Here is a 22464-nt window from a genome sequence, read left to right as displayed (position 1 = left end):
TAAGTTTCCAGCAGCTGAAATTCTCCATTAATATCTATGCTACCAACAATTACAGGAACCTTGATACTTATGCTACTGAAAAATTACAGGTTTCTTTTTCACAAAAAAATGAAATTTAATAATAAAACCAGGCTTATCCAAATGTAAGCTGATAGAATAATGTTTTACTTATAAAATATATTTAAGGAGAGCAATAGTTTTTAATATTTTTAGTTGATACCAGTATGAGCAACAAGGTTGGGTAAATATCAACATTTACGGCAAACTTCAATCCAAATAACATTTTAAAAACTGAGCCCAATTCACGTAGAACCTGAAAAAATATCCAAGGAGAGAAATATTTGAAAGTATACTTCTGAATTTTAGATTTAACTTTAATTGTATGTTGACCACTCTAAACAAGTTTGGCATAGAGACTCAAAGAGTATTCACATTTTGAAAGAAGTAGTAAAATATTGCAGATATGTGGTCTCTGGAGGAAAAATATTTTTTTCTCAGATATTGGTTTTAAAATAAAAATTTTCCGGGTTATATTGTGATTCCATTCTCAAGGCCACTTGATTTTGCTTCGCTAAATAATTAAAGAATACCTAACACAACATAAAATGCATAGCTTACGTGGAATATAAATGACATAAGCTTTAAAATAAATAAATTAGAAAATACAGATTGCACTACATGTGCAGAACTACCAATCTGCAGTCATGAACTACAATAGAAGATATTTACATGTAGCAAGGCATTGGGCTACAAGCTAAGAGAAAAATCGGTGGCTCAAACCCACCAGTCACACCACAGGAGAAAGATGAGGCTATTTCTGATCTTATAGATATAGGCTCAGAAACTTGGTAACAGTAGATTTGCTCATTTTGGTACTTAATGACTAAAAATGCACCATCTAATCTACAGAGCTCTGTCCCTTGGCCTATTCAGAGAAACTGTTGGGGTAATATTTTTAGTTCTAGATATTAATTTCAAAAGGAGTTATATTGTGCAATGTAGGTATAGCTTTTTTTGCCTGGAAATTTTATCAATAAACGTAGAGCTTTCTATTAAATAGTGGTCTTCTTGAGAAAATAAAGTATCTGCCAGAAAGTATATTTTCCCAATATCAATTAAAATGAAAAGAAATACAAATACTCTAGGTTTGCAAAAACACTTCTCCACTGACATGTACTTATAATCTACATCACCAGATATATAAAGACATATTTTGTACAAGTTCATATCATTATGTTGAAAGTATTCTTTGTCAGAACTAACATCGTACAGGAGAATAACTCTTTAAATCATAAAAGAAGCAACTCTATAAACTAGAAAATCTAGACGGATGCTAAAATTTACTTAATGTGTAACACACGATGTGGTTTTAACGCTGATCATAGTCAGATGGGAATACCACGGTTGACTGGAAAAGATGAAGCAATCTGTCACCTAAAGATTTACAGATTTGGAAACCCTGTGGGCATTTCTATGCTCTCCCATTGTATAGCTATAAGTTAGCACCCACTGGATTCTGGGTAGTAATTCCACTGACCCACATAACGGGCAGTACTAAATATTAGCTACACTCAAATATCTGCTATATGCAGAACTTAAAATAGTTGTCAAAAGGCAAGTCAAAACATAAAAGTGAGCTCTAACGTTCCAAGTATTGACTTTGTGTAATAAGACAGAAAGATCAGGAAGATATGTAGAATAAGCAAATGATACTTATTTAGTTTTTTAAGTATTATTAAAGTGGTTTTTTTTAAAATAACAGCACTGAAATAAACGAATAAATGAAATGTTAGAGTGACCCACCTTCCCTGAAGAGTCTGTAGAACTGGATGGATTTTCCATTCCATCTGCAGACACCAGGCAGGGCGGGAGGCTGGGGCTGAAGGCCATGAGGTCGGCCTTGGGCGGCCCCTCCCCAGAGCACACCCGGTGCCGCCTCTGCTGAGAGGACGACCAGCTGCCCACAGCGCTCGAGCACACCAGCGCAGGCTTCCCCGGCCCGCACGCGCCCTCTGCGGCCGGCGCCGAGCAGCGCAGCGCCGTGTACAGCAGCAGCGTGAGCACCAGCAGGCTGGACACTGCGCAGATGGCGATGATCAGGTACACGTTGACGTCCACCAGCGCCGCCGCGCCGCCCGCCGCGCCCGACGCCCCCGCCGCCGCCGCCGCCATGGCCGCCCGCGAAGACGTCTTCAGCGCCTGGCCGCTGTCCACCAGCGACACCAGCACGGTGGCCGTGGCCGCCAGCGGAGGCTCGCCGTGGTCCCGGACCAGCACCAGCAGGCGCTGGCGCGGCGCGTCCGCCTCGTCCAGGGCGCGCGTCGTGCTCACCTCGCCCGTGTACAGGCCCACGCGGAACGGGCTGCGCGCGCCGCCCGCCGCCGGCTGCAGCTCGTACGACAGCCACGCGTTGTAGCCCGAGTCGGCGTCCACGGCGCGCACCTTGGCCACCACGTGGCCCGCGCCCACCGACCGCGGCACCAGCTCGCTCGCAGACACGCCCGCGCCGCCGCCGCCGCCGCCGCCGCCCCGCGAGCCCACGGCCGCCCCCGCGGCGGGCAGCAGCGCGGGCGCGTTGTCGTTCTCGTCCAGCACGAACACCTGCAGCGTCACGTTGCCGCCCAGCGCGGGCACGCCCGCGTCGCGCGCGCTCACCTGGAAGCGCAGCACCTCCAGCTCCTCGTGGTCCAGCGGCTGCAGCGCGTACACCTTGCCGCTCTCCGCGTGCACGGACACGTAGCTCGACAGCGCGCGCTCGCCCACGCGCCGCTCCACCAGCGAGTAGGACACACGCGCGTTCTCCTGCGCGTCCGCGTCGCGCGCAGACACCGTGAAGATGTGGCTGCCCGGCGGGTTGTTCTCCTTCACGAACACCGTGTACTCGGCCTGCGCGAACGTGGGCGCGTTGTCGTTCACGTCCGCCACCTCCACGGACACGCGGGCCGTGGCCGACAGCGGGGGCGAGCCCCCGTCGCGCGCCGTCACCTCCAGCTCATAGGCCGCCATGCTCTCGCGGTCCAAAGCGCTGTCCAGCACCAGCGAGTAATAGTTCTTGAAGGTGGACACCAGCTTGAAGGGAGCGTTGGGCGTCAGGGAGCAGGTCACCTGTCCGTTGGCACCTGTGTCTCTATCTGTCAGGCTGATTAGGGCGATGACAGTGGCGGGCTGTGAGTCCTCTTTAACAGGGACCCAGAGCGTTTTGACAGTCAACTCCGGAGTGTTGTCGTTAGCGTCTACAACATCCACCAGAACTGTGCAGTGACCAGTCATTGGTAAAAAGCCTTTGTCAATAGCCTCTATTCGGATTTTATAGACTTTACTTTCTTCAAAGTCAATATGTCCTATGGTAGTAATTTCCCCACTTGTGGGGTCTATATGAAATTTAGATTTTACGTTAAGAGGAGCATCATTAGTGAATGAATATATTATATCGCCATTCAAGCCTTCGTCTAAATCTGAGGCATTAAGTTTAATTACCACTGTTCCTTTAGGAACATTTTCTGGTAATTTCACTCTATAGAGTGCTCTATCAAAAGCGGGTGCGTTGTCATTGGCGTCAAGCACCGTGATGAGGATCTGAACGGTTCCAGTCAGCTCAGGCTTACCCCCATCTGAGGCCGTGAGGACTAAGTGAAGCTCCGGAGATTCTTCCCTGTCTAAAAGCTTCTTTAAAACAAGCCCAAGAGGTTTTGCCTCTTCGTCATTGACCGGAACGTCCAGCGAGAAATAATCATTGGCGCTCAGTCTGTAAGTCAGCGCAGCATTCGTTCCAGTATCTGCATCCGACGCGCCCTCTAGCGACAAATGAGAGTCAAGCATCCTGGATTCCGCAATGAACAGATTCTTTTGTGCTGCAGGGAACATTGGCGGGTTGTCATTAATATCCTTCACCTCCACCTCCACATGGAAAACCTGCAGCGGCTGCTCCACGATCACCTCCAGGTGGATGCCGCACGCCGCGCTCCGCCCGCACAGCTCCTCGCGGTCGATCCGAGAATTCACGAACAAAATGCCATTCTGCAGATTCACCTCCAGAAGGTTCCCGAAGCCATTGGACGCCACGCGGAACAGGCGCGGCACCAGCTCCGCCAGCTCCAGCCCCAGGTCCTGCGCGATGCGGCCCACGAAGGTGCCATGCTTGGCCTCCTCGGGTACCGAGTAGTGGAGCTGCCCGCTCCCCGCCTCCCAGGCGGCGAGCAGCAAAAGCGAAAGCAGCAGATGCCTGGTGTCCAGGTTGCGTCCCCTTGAGTGCATTTCAGATTTGCAGGCTTTTGTCTAAGTAGCAAAAACGGACTCCAAATTAGGAGAAAATTTCCGACTCCTTCAGTCCACGCCCGGTGTGTTTGCCATTGCTCAGCACAGAGAGAGTGGAAGAGAGGAGCTCTTTCCAGGGGGAAAGTGGATGGCTTTGTCTTGGTTCAGAGAGAGGTAGAGAGTGACATCACGTGGCTCAAAGCGTAAGTACAAATGCCTTGAATTCTAACCTCTTTCTGCGCGATTTTTATTTCATCTGTTTCTTTTATTTCTATTCAATTGTTTCTTCATCGATTATATTTTTTTAATGGAGGCTCACATTTTTCTATATTTGGGGGGACATTCTTAGGGAATTGGTTGCCTCTGCAAGTTCAGGCAGGCCATAATTTTGACCTCATGTCTAAGAAAATACACCAGTTTTAAGATAATGACAAAAGCGATAATAAAAGTGATTAGTTAAGCAAGCATGCATTTAAATTGGAAAATTGTTTTGTTCTGGAGTACAGACACCCACATATTCCTAGACTTTGCATCCTGGCGTAGGAGGGCGCCTTGAGTCTCCATCCCTAGGACTTCTAATATACCAGGAATTTCTGGCAAAAGAGAAACAAGTAAAATGAAGAACCCAGTGAGGTATTTTTCTTAAGTTGTTTTAAGAAACTGAAGTTTTGTAAAATAGGTTAAGGTAGGAGTTTGCCTTAAAACATTATGTGGGAAGCAATATTCTATAGTTTTATCTTTATTAGAATTTATCTAATCTGATTGGAGAAATGTATTGGGTTCCTACAGAGCTACTGTCTGATAATCTACAAGTCCTCTCATTTTATGAACATTTGTCTCTTCCTTATAATCCGCCAAGCAGTTCGTATTATGGTTTTTCTTTAAACTGTGTTTGAGAATGCTTACCTTCTGATTGTTCTATTTAGCAAGAAAAACTCTCTTGAGAGCTCTTTTTCTATATGCCAAACTGACATCTAAGGTTTACTGCTTTTCAATAATTACAAATAGGCTTTAGTTTAGTTTCTCAAGTGTAGATAATATCCCCAAAGATAATATCCCCAAATATTTCAGTACACACTGAGTGTATCCGCTTGTCTGCCATAATCTCATATGAGCCTTCCTGAATCACATTGTTAAACTCTTTTGCTGAAACTCTTTGATATCTACCAATTTCCTTTTAAAAAGTTCCTTAAAGCTCAAAGATGTGTGACATGCTTCAGTTAAAGAAAGAGAAAGTATTAATTAAAAGGAATACACAAACGTTTAGAATGCCTACTCAGTCTTTCAAGGATCTAAGGGAAATGTGTAAATATAATAAAAACACATTTCTGTCAACACAAGATAATTTAGGTTTAACTTGGGGAAATTTTATATAATCTTTCTAAGCCCTATATGTGTTTATACATCCAAGCAACTAATTTTGGTTTCCATTTGAAAATCTGACTTCTAAATAAATTTTTTTCATTCTAATAGCATTCAAAATATCAAAACAGGTATTCGGTTTAATGACCTTACAAAAGATCATTTCCGCACAAAATAAGATTAATATGAGTGGCAATAATAATGCCTTTCTGACTTAAATTTTTCTTTTGTCCAATCTTAACTTCTTTTCTTCTTGGGAAAATAACAAATATATTTTATTATGCTGTTACCATTTAACAGACTTCATTATAAGCAGTTTTAAAATGTTAACTTACCTTATACAAAAATTCTATCCAGTAGTTGCTACTATTATTATGCATAAAAGTGAAATCAAGTGTGAATATAACAAATGCAAAAAATTAACAAATGCCCTTCAAAGAGTGAGTGGTATTTTAACCCAGGGAGCTTCAGAAAACACAATATTTGCTCCTTAAGCTTTCCTACCTTTCATTTTAAAGAATTCGCTGACATAAGAGCATAACCAAACCGAGAATAGTGAAAAGTATTCATGTCTAAGAAATAGTTGTATTGTAAATAGAGTCATAAAACTGACATGAAAGTTAAAAAAAACTGACAAGAAAGTATGAGTCAAAGATGCGACGCATAAGATGGTGAAAAGGATCCTTATTTCTACTTAAGATATTTTGTCAAAATCAATTAAATATTAGGAAGATAATTTGGTCATGTTAGACTGTAAGACAATATTCACAAAGGAAAAACTTTTCATTTGTTCAAATCAGTACACTAAGCATAAGCATATAAAACCCACAAAACACTGACAGTTGATTTAGCTCATGTGGTAGGTTTTTAATAATCTAATAAAACACTGAAGATCATTGGTAGAAATAAAAAAATCATATTGCTTGCATATTATTTCCAGTTGGCAAACGGGAGTAAGATATTGACTACTGCTGCATAAAATAATACAGAAATGAGGAGATAACTAATAACCAAACACCTGTTGCCATTGGGTCAAGTCGGACCAACAGACGCCATGAGCCTCAGAGTAAAACTAAGCTTCATAGGATATTGAATGGTTGGTTTTTCAAGGTGAACTCCCCAGTTACAAAGATTTGGCTTGAATTAATGTAGCTATACTATCGTGATTGTTTTGTGTAATAAAATTTTTAAGTATTGGCGAGCAAGTGTGGAATCAATTCATATGTGCAGTAAAATATATTTGACACATAGTAAAACACCATAAAGAAGATATTGGAAAAGTATATGCTCCCTACTGGTCTTAGATGGACAATATTAAAATTAGGATAAAAGAAATAAAAACTCAAGAGAAGTTGTTATTGTATACTTTACCATCACACTGCCTTAAATTCATTACATGAATACTACAGACAGAGCTAGGCACTAAGAGGAAGCCCAAGTCAGATGGATGGACAGAGAATAAAATATAAGACAGTAAGAACAAAAGTAATCAAAAGATAATATATAGAGGTAAATTGATTGATATTTAAAAGTAAATTTCAATATTTAGAAAAGGGGAACATATCCAAGCAATATTAGAATTAAAATAAAATTTCCAGTTTTATTTTACACGTACCTGATTAAACTAAGAAATACTATTTTAAAATATATTTAAAATACAATAATAAGACTCTAAACCAGTACCAAATTATATTAGTTAAAAAATATTCTTAAATGCATAGAAAATAATTAAGGATTTTGAAATTTTCATTAGAAAATTAAAGTTGACTTACTGTGGCATTTAAGTCTTGATGCTCACCCACATCTGCTGCCACTGGACAGGGCAGGAGGCTGGGGCTGAAGGCCATGAGGTCGGCCTTGGGCGGCCCCTCCCCAGAGCACACCCGGTGCCGCCTCTGCTGAGAGGACGACCAGCTGCCCACAGCGCTCGAGCACACCAGCGCAGGCTTCCCCGGCCCGCACGCGCCCTCTGCGGCCGGCGCCGAGCAGCGCAGCGCCGTGTACAGCAGCAGCGTGAGCACCAGCAGGCTGGACACTGCGCAGATGGCGATGATCAGGTACACGTTGACGTCCACCAGCGCCGCCGCGCCGCCCGCCGCGCCCGACGCCCCCGCCGCCGCCGCCGCCATGGCCGCCCGCGAAGACGTCTTCAGCGCCTGGCCGCTGTCCACCAGCGACACCAGCACGGTGGCCGTGGCCGCCAGCGGAGGCTCGCCGTGGTCCCGGACCAGCACCAGCAGGCGCTGGCGCGGCGCGTCCGCCTCGTCCAGGGCGCGCGTCGTGCTCACCTCGCCCGTGTACAGGCCCACGCGGAACGGGCTGCGCGCGCCGCCCGCCGCCGGCTGCAGCTCGTACGACAGCCACGCGTTGTAGCCCGAGTCGGCGTCCACGGCGCGCACCTTGGCCACCACGTGGCCCGCGCCCACCGACCGCGGCACCAGCTCGCTCGCAGACACGCCCGCGCCGCCGCCGCCGCCGCCGCCCCGCGAGCCCGCGGCCGCCCCCGCGGCGGGCAGCAGCGCGGGCGCGTTGTCGTTCTCGTCCAGCACGAACACCTGCAGCGTCACGTTGCCGCCCAGCGCGGGCACGCCCGCGTCGCGCGCGCTCACCTGGAAGCGCAGCACCTCCAGCTCCTCGTGGTCCAGCGGCTGCAGCGCGTACACCTTGCCGCTCTCCGCGTGCACGGACACGTAGCTCGACAGCGCGCGCTCGCCCACGCGCCGCTCCACCAGCGAGTAGGACACACGCGCGTTCTCCTGCGCGTCCGCGTCGCGCGCAGACACCGTGAAGATGTGGCTGCCCGGCGGGTTGTTCTCCTTCACGAACACCGTGTACTCGGCCTGCGCGAACGTGGGCGCGTTGTCGTTCACGTCCGCCACCTCCACGGACACGCGGGCCGTGGCCGACAGCGGGGGCGAGCCCCCGTCGCGCGCCGTCACCTCCAGCTCATAGGCGGCCACGCTCTCGCGGTCCAAAGCGCTGTCCAGCACCAGCGAGTAATAGTTCTTGAAGGTGGACACCAGCTTGAAGGGAGCGTTGGGCGTCAGGGAGCAGGTCACCTGTCCGTTGGCCCCAGAGTCGCGGTCGGACACGCTGATCAGGGCGATGGCGGTGCCAACAGGGGCATCCTCCTTGACTGGCAGGGACACTGAAGTCAAGGTAACCTGGGGGACATTATCATTAATGTCTAAAACTTTTACTAAAAGTGTACAATGACCCGCCATAGGAGGGTGGCCTTTGTCTGTGGCATCAACGCGGATTTTATAGGAAGCCACCTTTTCATAATCAAGATTCTTTTTAATAGCGACGTCTCCCGTGTTCGGATCGATGCTAAACTGGGCTAACACCAGAGCCGGAACAAGGCTATTAAACGAGTAGGAAATGTCCTTATTCACGCCTTCGTCTGGATCAGAAGCATTAAGTCGGACAACCACGGTGCCGATGTGGGCGTTTTCAAAGATTCTCACTTGGTACTCAGACTGCTGGAAACTGGGGGCGTTGTCGTTCACATCCAGCACTGTGACCTGCAGCTGCACAGTGCCTGTCAGCTCAGGCTTGCCCCCGTCTGTGGCAGTCAGGAATAGGTTATGTTCCCGTGCTTCCTCTCGGTCCAAGGGCTTCCTTAACACGAGATCTACCTGTTTATTCTCCTCGTTCTTTGAATTCACATCTAGTGTAAAATAATCACTGGAGCTGAGTTTATAGGTTAAGATTGAGTTGGTCCCAATATCTGCATCCGATGCGCCCTCTAGCGGAAACCGAGAATCAGGCATTCTGGATTCTGAAATAAACAGCTTTTGTTCCGTTACTGGGAACAGGGGCGGATTGTCGTTAATGTCCTTCACCTCCACCTCCACGTGGAAAACCTGCAGCGGCTGCTCCACGATCACCTCCAGGTGGATGCCGCACGCCGCGCTCCGCCCGCACAGCTCCTCGCGGTCGATCCGAGAATTCACAAACAAAATGCCATTCTGCAGATTCACCTCCAGAAGGTCCCCGCGGCCCTTGGACGCCACGCGGAACAGGCGCGGCACCAGCTCCGCCAGCTCCAGCCCCAGGTCCTGCGCGATGCGGCCCACGAAGGTGCCGTGCTTGGCCTCCTCGGGGACCGAGTAGTGGAGCTGCCCGCTCCCCAGCTCCCAGGCGGTGAGCAGCAGAAACAAGAGCATCAGGTGCCAGGATCCAGGGATTCCTCGCCAGAAAAACATCGTTTCAAGTAGTCTTTTTCTTTCCATCAGAAGATAGTATTTTGAAATTAAATAAACTATTGTATCGTCTGGAGGCTTTACTCCAAGTCCTCCTCCGCCATTGTTCAGTACTTGGAGACTGATAAAACCAGAGGATCTTCTTTGGAGCTTGCCTGGAGAGAACGTCTTGGTAGACAGCGACATCAAGTGGCTTCAAAGGGTAACGATCACAGGAATTTGCTTATCTTGGGCATGTTGGGGTCCCTTTATTTCAATATTTATTATTCTAAATCGTAATAGGTCATTAAATTATAAATTAATGTCCTTGAAATATAGGCACTTTTATACTGTCTGGATTTTGCATTTATTCACTAAAGCCCTCAAAGGGAAAGTTTCTTCCTAATATTTTAAATATTAGTATTAATGAGCAATAAATAGAAATATGATCTGCATAAGTCATAGGTATGAGATGTATGAAGTTATTCTGTATATTTCATACAGAAAATTGTTCATACTTACCTCTCCACCAAAAAAAACACTAGTATATATTGTTCTGGGAAAAAGAAATAATTCTAACTTCTATTTTTTTATCATATTTTTTAAAATTTTGCATTGTAGTTCACTTCCTATTTTTATATGTTCAATAAATGTCAAGTATTTCTAATAGAAGACTTTAATATCTCTGCAGGTTGTTAAAAAAATAGGCTTCTCATCTTCTTTAATTTCTCTCATCAGAAAGTGTATTAGTATTTCCACTACTGGACTTTTCTGTTTATACAACTTTCTGCTGATTCAAAATGTTGGCATTTCCCAATATTGTACTTTAAGTTTGTCAATTATTTGTCATATAGTATTTCCTTTACTTCCATGCCTTAGAATACCTCTACTGCTTTATTATTTACATACTGCAACATTGCCTACAAAACAAATTGACTAAAGCGAGTCTAATCAATTTTGTTGTTTGCACATCAATTTGATTTAGACACTGATCACAATTACATTTTGTTTTTATAGCATCACCAACTGCCAAACTCATCAATTTTTACTATGACTTCATGTCTCATGCCTTAAATAGTCAAAGTTTGCCTACATTTATTTCCATGTATTATAATTTTGGGGTTTTCTAATGAGGATAGTTTATATTGAATTACATTCAAACCTCTGAGTCCATCATGTTTTCGATGAAGAAAATACCAAAACATTTTACTCACAATATGAGGCAGTCCATATATCTCTAACCATTTCCAAATATGGTTCCCATTTCATAAAAAAGACAATAGTTCTTCCCCAACACACTTTGTTCATGGTATTTTTTCTGTTGCTTTATCTTTACCTATAAAAATTCTGTTTTTAAGCCAAACCAAATGCTAATTACCTACATATTAGTCATAAATGCCTCAACTGTAGGTGATATGCTCTCCTTTGAGTTCTTGCCAAATCTATTTTCCAAGGGATCCTCTCCTCACATATTTCAGATTCTGGTTAGCTTTTAAAAGCCTCACAGGTGAATGGATTATTAAAAATCCATTACTCTTTAATTTTGAAAGCATTATTGATACATTTTCCCTTCAGACCACTCTTCTAGAACTGGCCTTTTATCAAGGTCACCTAAAATGTACACCCGTGGTCCTCAAATTGTAGTCCTCAGAACAGCAGCATCAACATTATGAGGAATTTGCTAGAAATCCACATTTTAGAATCCTCTCAGGCTTAACCAGGCAAAATCTCACAACAGGGGCCCAGTACTCTCTGTTTAAGCATGCCTTCCAGATGGTTTAGAAGCCCGAGTAGTTCAGTGTTGTGTTGGAACACTGACCTAAAGTCAGCAGTCCAAACCCATCAGTTGCTCTATGAGGGGAAAATGAAGCGTCCGCTCCTGTAAAGATTTACAGCCTCTGAAATTCTAGACAGTGGTTCTACTTTGTCCTCTCTGGTCACTAGAATCGACTCTGTGGCAATGGGGGGATTATTTTGCTTAAAGTATGTGTTCAGAAATCTATAATGCTGATCAGTGTTTTTCATATTAATTGTAGGATATTTTTTATTCAAAAATAAAACTTTTGAGAACTCTATGGATAAATGCAGAGTCAGTTCATTGTTCTTAAACGTTGTATATTATTTTATATTATCAATGCTCATCAAATTTTTATCAGTTGCCTACTGAAAGAAATTAATTTCCAATAAATAATGTTCTAATTTTAAAAGCCTCACAGGTTATTTTGATGGAAAGAAATTTTTTAACCAGGAGATCCAATTCAAAATTCCTAACTGGAATTACTCTAGAGAAGCTTATGGCTGACCTTCTCATCATACCGCCCCCCTCCCCCAGGGGAAGCAAAGGAATCTGTCGCTTACATTCAGAGATGTCATCATAAAGTAATATCCCACAGCTTCTCTTGGACTGTCCCGCTTTTCATAATCGTGGCCTTTACTAATGAGTCTATTCCACTTTTAATTTTTAAACCTTAAATCATCGCATATGGCTTTTAACTCAAGACCCTAGCCATCCAGATGTGTGCGAAACAGTAGCTACTGTGGCATTCTCATCAGTTACAACTAAACTCTGAAACTTCTTAGATAATAGAAAGACATTTTGAAAAACAAAATAAGAGTATTTCCTCAGAAACAGCAATTCCTTGCTCTATTTCTTGAAGGCTGTTTCCATAGCTAAAGAATAAAGGTAGAGAAAACAGCATTGCTTAGTGTCCTCACCAAAGCTTTCACTAGTGAAGAAAAACTCCATGATCAGATAGGTCAAATAACTTCAATACCTAAAACTCTGTTTATCTATAAAAAGTAATGATAGTTGCTAAATACAGATGACAGTAATAAGGGTGATCCCTTATCCACTTAAGATATTTCCAATATTTGTGAAATTTTAGAAATTCCTAATAATACACTGTATTTTAAGTATATGCATGTGAAAACTAGAAAAAGAAAATGAAAACAATTACAGCGAACTTCAGAAGTCTAGAAATATAAATACGTTTTCTATTAGACTACACTTTCAACAAGATCAGTAAAATTAGACAATACGATGGTTGCAGTTTCATTACTCATTGCTTATTGAACAGGTTCTTGAACTCATGTACCCCTACCTTAATTTTAATGTACATAAAAAGCAAAGTATCTCAAATATCTTTTTAAAATTTGCTTTAAAAAAGAAAAAACCAGATTGTGTGTATATGTATATCAGCATAGATACCTATGTGTATATACACAGCTCTTGGAAGGAGGCTGAGATAGTTTATTGTGCCAGCCTGGCCGATAAACACAAGTGGGACTAATTGAAGGGCGGAGAGATAAATGGCTCTGTGAACCTCGCCTTTCTTGTCTCTTGCTCTTTAATCATTGGACCAGTGTGCGGCTGCCTTGCTTGTTCTGTGCCTCAATTTTTGTACACTACCTTTGGGACTCCTAGCCTGTGGACTATGTCCCTACAAGTTGAGGTCCCTTTAAGACCACACGATTGAAATTTACATCTCTTGAGCTGGGGACTGACAGTTGGTGACCTGGCTGACAGTTGGTGACCTGCCTTGCTGTTTGCTGCCTGTGCTGGGATAGTCTAGCTCTCTCTCTACAGGACTACCTGGCGGCCCTCAAGACTTGAAGGACTGCCATAATTATCAGCAATCTGGTTTTATCTCTCTAGAGAACCCTGTCTAACACAGAGGCCTAGTGGTGCAGTGGTTAAGCGCTACACAAACTGAAAGGTCAATAGTGACAGTGGACTTAATTCCTGACCAACCAGCTGCTCCCTAAGGGAAAAAATGAGGCTATCAGATTCACAGCCTCAGGAACTCTACATAGGGTCTCTATCATGTGGAATAGGCTTCATGCTACTGGGATTGGTCGGGGGTTTTATAGGTCTTGGAGGATATAAAAGAAGTTGAAAGACCCCAGAAACTCAGGGAAATAAAGTAAATGGTTGTAGAGTGGAGATGGCAAGGATATTTCCCACTTCCATTTGATTTCTTGGATCATTAACAAAGAATAAAACATATATTCTGCTTAGCTTGCAGTTAAGCAATAAGTTAATATTAATTAATCGTGACCATGGCAAATGTAAGTCTTCAAGGTAACTTTAAAAGAGACCATTAGTTACTCAAATATAACTGAAGAGATGAAATTTCTAAGCTTAAATACAAGTCAATTTCAGTGCTACAAAGAAACGGGAAATTAGGAGGTGTTGCTTTACACGTTATTTCTAAAATAAGAACAACACATAGTTTATATATGTTGTGATAAAATTTCACTAAAATTTTTACTAAATTTGCAGTCTGTAAGTGTGTAGTACCCCAAAATGAAACCCACTGCCATTGAGGCAATTCGAATTCAAACCAACTACAATAACAGAGTCAAAATGATCTGTAGGATTTCTGAGGTTGCAATCCTTAAGGAAGAGATGCCCACAAGTTTCTCCTGAGTAGCAGCCAGTGGGGACGAACGAGCAAGCTTTCGATTAGCAGAGAAACACGTACAGAGCTCCTAAAAGTATTTACAGGTGCCACTTAATTTTTTTAATGTACTATTTAAAGGAAACCACATGCTTTATTCCAAATAATATTTTAGGGGCAAAAAGTGTAAGTCACGAATGATTTTCATCTAAGGTTCACATACTGCTAAAATGAAATTGAATGTAACATAAATATCATTTGAAATATATTTATGAGGAGTGAGCATTGAACTAAACCTACAATTTTATATAAAGAAACTAAATTTAAAATACAATATGGAAGACAAGTATTTTAATATAGGATTTTTTTTAATTGTTGGAAATAAGATTGTTTGAGACTCACGTTGCCTGGAGAACTAGGAGCCGGTGGTTGGCTGGGGCTGAAGGCCATGAGGTCAGCCTTGGGCGGCCCCTCCCCAGAGCACACCCGGTGCCGCCTCTGCTGAGAGGACGACCAGCTGCCCACAGCGCTCGAGCACACCAGCGCAGGCTTCCCCGGCCCGCACGCGCCCTCTGCGGCCGGCGCCGAGCAGCGCAGCGCCGTGTACAGCAGCAGCGTGAGCACCAGCAGGCTGGACACTGCGCAGATGGCGATGATCAGGTACACGTTGACGTCCACCAGCGCCGCCGCGCCGCCCGCCGCGCCCGACGCCCCCGCCGCCGCCGCCGCCATGGCCGCCCGCGAAGACGTCTTCAGCGCCTGGCCGCTGTCCACCAGCGACACCAGCACGGTGGCCGTGGCCGCCAGCGGAGGCTCGCCGTGGTCCCGGACCAGCACCAGCAGGCGCTGGCGCGGCGCGTCCGCCTCGTCCAGGGCGCGCGTCGTGCTCACCTCGCCCGTGTACAGGCCCACGCGGAACGGGCTGCGCGCGCCGCCCGCCGCCGGCTGCAGCTCGTACGACAGCCACGCGTTGTAGCCCGAGTCGGCGTCCACGGCGCGCACCTTGGCCACCACGTGGCCCGCGCCCACCGACCGCGGCACCAGCTCGCTCGCAGACACGCCCGCGCCGCCGCCGCCGCCGCCGCCCCGCGAGCCCGCGGCCGCCCCCGCGGCGGGCAGCAGCGCGGGCGCGTTGTCATTCTCGTCCAGCACGAACACCTGCAGCGTCACGTTGCCGCCCAGCGCGGGCACGCCCGCGTCGCGCGCGCTCACCTGGAAGCGCAGCACCTCCAGCTCCTCGTGGTCCAGCGGCTGCAGCGCGTACACCTTGCCGCTCTCCGCGTGCACGGACACGAAGCTCGACAGCGCGCGCTCGCCCACGCGCCGCTCCACCAGCGAGTAGGACACACGCGCGTTCTCCTGCGCGTCCGCGTCGCGCGCAGACACCGTGAAGATGTGGCTGCCCGGCGGGTTGTTCTCCTTCACGAACACCGTGTACTCGGCCTGCGCGAACGTGGGCGCGTTGTCGTTCACGTCCGCCACCTCCACGGACACGCGGGCCGTGGCCGACAGCGGGGGCGAGCCCCCGTCGCGCGCCGTCACCTCCAGCTCATAGGCCGCCACGCTCTCGCGGTCCAAAGCGCTGTCCAGCACCAGCGAGTAATAGTTCTTGAAGGTGGACACCAGCTTGAAGGGAGCGTTGGGCGTCAGGGAGCAGGTCACCTGTCCGTTGGCCCCAGAGTCGCGGTCGGACACGCTGATCAGGGCGATGGCGGTGCCCTGTGGAGCATCCTCTGAGATAGGAAGGGACAGAGATGTGATGGTCATCTGTGGAGCATTGTCATTAGCATCTATAACGTCCACCACAACTGTAGAATGACCAGTCAGCGGTGGAGACCCTTTATCAGTAGCCTGGACCCGAACTTTGAGGATTTTACTTTCTTCAAAATCGATAAGTCCTATTACTCTAATTTCTCCGGTTAGAGGGTCTATATGGAACTTGGATTTTATATCCAGAGAAGAAGCATTGGAGAATGAGTAAATAATATCCCCATTCCTGCTTTCATCTAAATCTGAGGCGTTTAGTTTAATTACCACTGTTCCTTTAGGAACATTTTCTGGTAATTTCACTCTATAGAGTGCTCTATCAAAAGCGGGTGCGTTGTCATTGGCGTCAAGCACCGTGATGAGGATCTGAACGGTTCCAGTCAGCTCAGGCTTACCCCCATCAGAGGCCGTGAGGACTAAGTGAAGCTCCGGAGATTCTTCCCTGTCTAAAGGTTTCTGTAACACAAGTCCAAGCGGTTTTACTTGTTCCTCATTCTCTGGTACATCCAGCGAGAAATAATCATTGGGGCTCAGTCTGTAAGTCAGCACAGCGTTGGCTCCTGTATCTGCATCCGACGCGCCCTCTAGTGGAAACCGAGAGTCAAGCATCCTGGATTCCGCGATAAACAGATGCTTTCGTGTTTCTGGGAACACGGGCGGGTGGTCGTTAATGTCCTTCACCTCCACCTCCACGTGGAAAACCTGCAGCGGCTGCTCCACGATCACCTCCAGGTGGATGCCGCACGCCGCGCTCCGCCCGCACAGCTCCTCGCGGTCGATCCGAGAATTCACAAACAAAATGCCATTCTGCAGATTCACCTCCAGAAGGTCCCCGCGGCCCTTGGACGCCACGCGGAACAGGCGCGGCACCAGCTCCGCCAGCTCCAGCCCCAGGTCCTGCGCGATGCGGCCCACGAAGGTGCCGTGCTTGGCCTCCTCGGGGACCGAGTAGTGGAGCTGTCCGCTCCCCATCACCCAAGCTGTGAAGATCATATAAAACAATAGTAGAAGCCTGGCTCCTGGGTCGCCTACATCCGGACACACCATTTCAAATTCTTTCTGCTTTCTGCTAATAATCCGAACTTGTCTAATAATTCAGAAAAATATTTTTGCCCCGTTCATTCTGATGTACTCCCCATTGTTCAACATCCGGAAAGTGAAAGGGAGTGGGTCGTCTTTCCAATGGATAAAAGACGACTTTTTTTCCTTCAGTATGAGAAGTTTCTTGGCCAAGGGCGACATCATCTGGTCCAAACAGTAAGTTCAAATTACAACATTAACTCCATACCATTAAAATGCAATGTTTTATTCCAACCTCTGAGGTTTCCCCCTTTTATTGTAAAGGATAGGACAGTATTTCTCAGGTTTGCTGAAGATCTTGGTAAGGGGCTGCTTTTGATAATTTAATGAGACCACAATTGTGATCTTCTGTGTTTGGAGAAATGTTTTATATTTATGACTTTAAAATAAAGGTAGAAACCAAAATGACAATAAAGCAAATTATTTAAATAATCCTATTTTTGAGGTTCTTTGTATTAGAGTTCATAAAACTGTCAATATTTCCTAGATGAACATTCAGAGAAATTTTCTTGTGTACAGTGAGTCTAGATCACAAGTTAGTAATGAAAGAGAAATTTAGAAATGTTATTTTTAGGGCGGGAAGGAATATATGTAACTAATTCAGATACATTTCCTAAACAAAACAATTAAACATGTTGGAATTTTTGAAGGAGTAAGAATTTATGAGAAAGAAATTTGTGAGAAACAAATATTTAAAAATATATTGGAGCCAGTAAAATTCCTATATCGATATCTGCTTACACTTTTCACCCTTTTTTAAACCTTATGTTTTATTAGTTTCAGCCAGTTTTTACAATTGCAATATAACTTAGATTCTTGGGTTGTAATAAGTTACTTCATTCAATACATTTGTATGTATCTGTGATACTTAGTATCTCTTTAATCAAGGGCGTGAGGCTTTATCATTTTTAGTTCTACTTAGCACAGTTATTTTCTTGTGAGTTCTACTCCCATATTTCAAACTCATAGTGAAATAATTGCTTCACAATTCTATGTTTCCCACGTTGTATTTGCTGAAATGAAATTTGAAATGATTGTGATAGTTTTTTATTGGGTCTTCTTGTCCATTCGTATTTCATTCACCATTTGCTTAATCCTTACAGTCATATAACTCCAAAAACACCCACCTTTGTTCACTTGCATCAACTCAGTACACACTTCACACTTTTAGAAATAGCTTTCAAATGGATTTTGAAGAGAGTAAAAAGTTCTTAGTCTAATATCAAACTTAGCCAAGAGAATTTCTCATTGACTTCCTACTTTATCTCATATTTTCCCATTTTAACCAAAGTGGACTATTCCTTGTTTCTAGAAATATTTGGGAGTTTCCATGTACTCATACTAACTTAAGTTGCTATTTTACCATGAATACCTATTGTTCTCAATATTACTCCACTTAAAAACCACTGGAACTATGCTTCTTGAAGGGATCCCTCAACAAGGGAATATAGGCAGACATTTCCCTGCAAGTCCAATAACATATGGTTTACCTTTCTTGTACCTTTAATGCTATTCGGCCTCTTTTGAGTCATATTTATGTATGACACATATTTCTTAAAAGTCTTGAAGTTAGGGATTTGCTAATGTGATGATTCCTGACACATCCCCAAACCCTTGGAGGTCCACCTAAAACCTGTTTTACAAGTTTACTTGAGTGATGGCAATGATTCTTCCCTAATTCCGATTTAAAAAATTAGAGCTAGGTATCACTACCTATAGCAATGGTGCTCCTTACTGATTAGTAAAACTGTAATACTTTGTTGATTTTTAAATCAACAATACTCTTTAAATTATCGTGTGCATACATTTTTAGGGGAAAACAGAAAACACTGTTAAGCTCTTCTTACATTTCAGGAACGGAAAATGCATACACGTAAAGCTACGCCTCAGGCCCCCTCCCTTGGGAGACCTTGGGCGACTTTCAGGCCTTGGAGTATCCCAGCTTAAAGTTGTCTGATTTTTCTGGACAAGGATGGCCAACATGAAAGGTTAAAAACACCTTTAGCATACATGGTTTTGTTTCTTGAGACCAAAAAGCTATCCCATTGCTAAAATCACCATTTGAATTTCAGCTTTGAAAAAACTATCTTTAATTAGTTTTTAAATCTAATACATGGGATTCAAAAATCTTTGAGATATTTAGGATCCATTCTGTAATCATTGTCACCCTGTGAATAACAAAACTTTACATAAAATAAAATAACCTAGGAACCATAATGATACCTTTCTAAGATCTTAGATTTCCTTTTCCTCTTTAGAATAAAATAGCTAAATTTTATTAGACTTTTACTATTTGCCAATCCCAGTAATAAGTACCTTGGAAGTAAATATGAAAACAACTACCAATGGTAGGTACTGCTGTTTATCATCCCAAATTTACAGGTGAGATACTGAGAAATAACACCTTAAGCAATCTATCTAGTTTAAAATTCTATTTAAAGACAATAAAAATACTAGGGGTCAAATTTAATCAAGGGAGGATGACTTCAGAACTCACAACACATAACTACTTCTATGGGGTTTTTGTGCATAGGAAAAATCTAGGAAAAGTGAATATTTAAGACAATTACACAGAAAAACACTAATATACAAGAATTAGGGTCAGAATAAATTGATGAAAATATCCCCAATTAAATCCAAATATCATATGAGACATGACTTCTCTGCTGACCCATGGCCCTATGGGGGGACAACACTGAAGACACAGTTTGGGGATTGGCCATGACTGAACCAGGGACACCTAGGCAAAACACTGAAGGCATGCAGCAGAACAAGGAGAGGGGTAACAGAGCAGGGAGCTCCCTAGGGAGTGCAAAGGATGGACTTTGGGGCCACAGCATAGCGCCCCATCAGACTTGACTGGAGGACACGCCTAGATGTCAAAAAATGAGACCTAGATCTGTCTACAGGTTTTCCTTTAAACATTTTTTAATGTTCTCTTTATTTTTTAATTAATTTATTCTTTTCTGGGTCATTGGTTTTCTTTTTTGTTGTGAACACTGTGTTCTATTTTGTTTCATTGTCTTGCTATGCCTTGTTTTTGGGTGCATATTATTATCTCCACAGATCTATCTAGATAAATAGGCTGGATGAAGAGTCTGGAGGAAAAAACGACAGGACTAATGGTTCCGGGGTGATATGGGAGAGGGAGAGGCAGGGAAAGGAGGTGGTGTTGACCAACCCAGGGACAAGGGAGCAACAAGTGATCCAAAATTAGTGGCAAGGAGGGTGTGAGAGGCCTAGTAGGGATTAAGCAAGGGCAATATAACCCAGAGAAATTACTGAAACCCAAATGAAGGCTGAACATGATAGTGAGACAAGAGGAAAGTAAAAGGAAATAGAGAAAAGAACTAGGAGGCAAAGGGTATTTATAGAGTTCTAAATAAAGGCATGTACATATGTAAATATATTCATATAGGATGGTGGGGCAATAGATCTATGTGCATATATTTATAGGTTTAGTATTACGGCAGCAGAGGGACATTGGACCTCCACTCAAGTACTTACTCAATGCAACAACACTTTGTTCTATTAAATTAGCATTTTATGATGCATAATTTCCCGACAAGCTCGCTGAAGACAAATGTGTGTATAAGCAAATGTGTGTGGTGAAGAAAGCTGATGGTGCCCAGCTATCAAAAGATATAGTGTCTGGGGTCTTAAAGGCTTGCAGGTAAACAAGCGGCCATCTACCTCAGAAGCAACAAAGTAAACATGGAAGAAGTACACCAGCCTATGTGACCATGAGGTGTGGAAGGGATCAGGTATCAGGCATCAAAGAACGAAAAACTATATCATTGTAAATGAGGGTGAGTGCAGAGTGGAGACCCAAAGCCCATCTGTAGGCAACTGGACAGAAGGGTCGCGGGAAGGACATAAGCCAGTCAGGGTGCAGGGTAGCAAGAATGAAACATGCAACTTTCTTCTAGTTCTTAAATGCTTCCTCTCCTCACTATCATGATCCAAAGTCTACCTTTCTAATCTGGCTAGACCAGAAGATATACACTGGTACAGAGGGGAACTGGAAACACAGGGAATCCAGGACAGGTGATCCCTTCAGGACCAGTGGTAAGAATGGCGATACGTGGAGGGTGGGGTAGAAAGAGGGAACCTAGTACAAGGATCTACATGTAACCCCCTCCCAGGGGGACGGACAACAGAAAACTGGGTGAAGGGAGACATTGGACAGTGTAAGATATGACAAAATAATAATAATTTCTAAATTATCAAGGGTCCATGAGGGAGTGGGGAGCAGGGAGAGGGGGAGAAAAATGAGGAGTTGATATCAAGGGCTCAAGTAGAAAGCAAATGTTTTAAGAATGATGATGGCAACAAATGTACAAATGTGCTTGACACAATGAATGGATGGATGGATCATGATAAGCCCCCAATAAAATGATTTTAAAAATAAATCCAAATTTCAATGCAAGAGATAGGATCTGAGAGTGAAACAGATTGTAAGTGAATTTACTTTATCCAAGTCTAGATTCTCTTGAGTTACTATTTCTCCAGTATTTGGATCTGTGTATCATAAACGGAGCAGCGTCCACGGGTAAAATAAGGCATAAACTCTTCCCACTCACTTCATTCCAATCAGACACATTCTTTAGGACAATTACTCTTCTTTGCTTTATCACTAAATGGATTTACAAAGCAACAATAAATGAACATGAGTGTCTCTCACAGAGCGTTGGTGGTGTACCGGGTTAGGACTGCACTGGTAACCATAGGGGAGCAATTTAAAACCACCACCCAATTGGAAGGAAAACATGAGGCTTTCTACTACCACATAGATTTACAGGGGCACTTCTACAGGGTCTGCTAGGGTCCATATTACTCAGAATCCTCTTGATGGCAGTAAGTTTAATTGTTGTTGGGGGTTTTTCAGGGGTGGGTGTGGGTGGTGTCCGTAAAGACCAGGAGAACAAAAGAAAAAATGCTTAGAACACAATGACATAGGTCGGATTTTTATACAACATTGATAAATTGAAATGTGTTAGCTAAAAAAGAAGTGATTCACAGATGAATCTCAAAAAGAGAAATTAAAATGAAGTGTTGAAATGTCAACATATTAGAAGATAATTATATACAATTCTCCTAATTTTAAGATGCAAAGAAATTAGTTTTATATCATCACAAAAAATATTTCTACCTATGACAGGCAAACATATAACATATGCTATTCAAGGAAACTATGAGATTGAAGACAAAAACAATTCTGTGTATAATGTGCGTTATAGGCTGAATTAAATTACGTTACAACATTGCGATGAGATTTAATAATGAACAAAACTAAACCTCAAATATATAAAAACTTAAAATTGTTCCCAAATTTTTAAAATAAGAAAAACTAGACGTAAGAAAATGAAACGTGCAGACCCATCCTGGACATTGTTAATTATAAAAATTTAGACTTA

At 43.9% G+C, this 22464-nt stretch overlaps 1 protein-coding gene and 2 pseudogenes across 4 annotated transcripts in view; all 3 read right to left on the bottom strand.

Annotated features, from left to right (window-relative positions):
* Positions 1 to 22464, bottom strand: part of LOC142439374 (protocadherin alpha-C2) — a 255834-nt gene that overhangs the window by 209462 nt on the left and 23908 nt on the right. Inside the window, exon 1 of one of the 4 annotated variants that reach the window (XM_075541687.1) lies at positions 7389 to 10208. The exons of 2 other annotated variants lie outside the window; for them this stretch is intronic. In XM_075541687.1, the coding sequence (XP_075397802.1) occupies positions 7389 to 10007 (2619 nt within the window). In that variant the 5' untranslated portion in view covers positions 10008 to 10208. Of the gene's footprint in view, positions 1 to 7388; positions 10209 to 22464 lie in introns of those variants that run through there. One more of the 4 variants, XM_075541684.1, reaches the window with a different exon arrangement.
* Positions 68 to 4632, bottom strand: LOC142439376 (protocadherin alpha-9 pseudogene; annotated as a pseudogene).
* On the bottom strand, positions 13945 to 22457 carry LOC142439379 (protocadherin alpha-7 pseudogene; annotated as a pseudogene).

This window comes from Tenrec ecaudatus, chromosome 2 (assembly GCF_050624435.1).
Source record: "Tenrec ecaudatus isolate mTenEca1 chromosome 2, mTenEca1.hap1, whole genome shotgun sequence".
Lineage (NCBI taxonomy): Eukaryota > Metazoa > Chordata > Mammalia > Afrosoricida > Tenrecidae > Tenrec > Tenrec ecaudatus.
The sequence above is the reverse complement of the archived record's forward strand: the minus strand, read 5'-3'. Positions and strand labels throughout refer to the sequence as shown.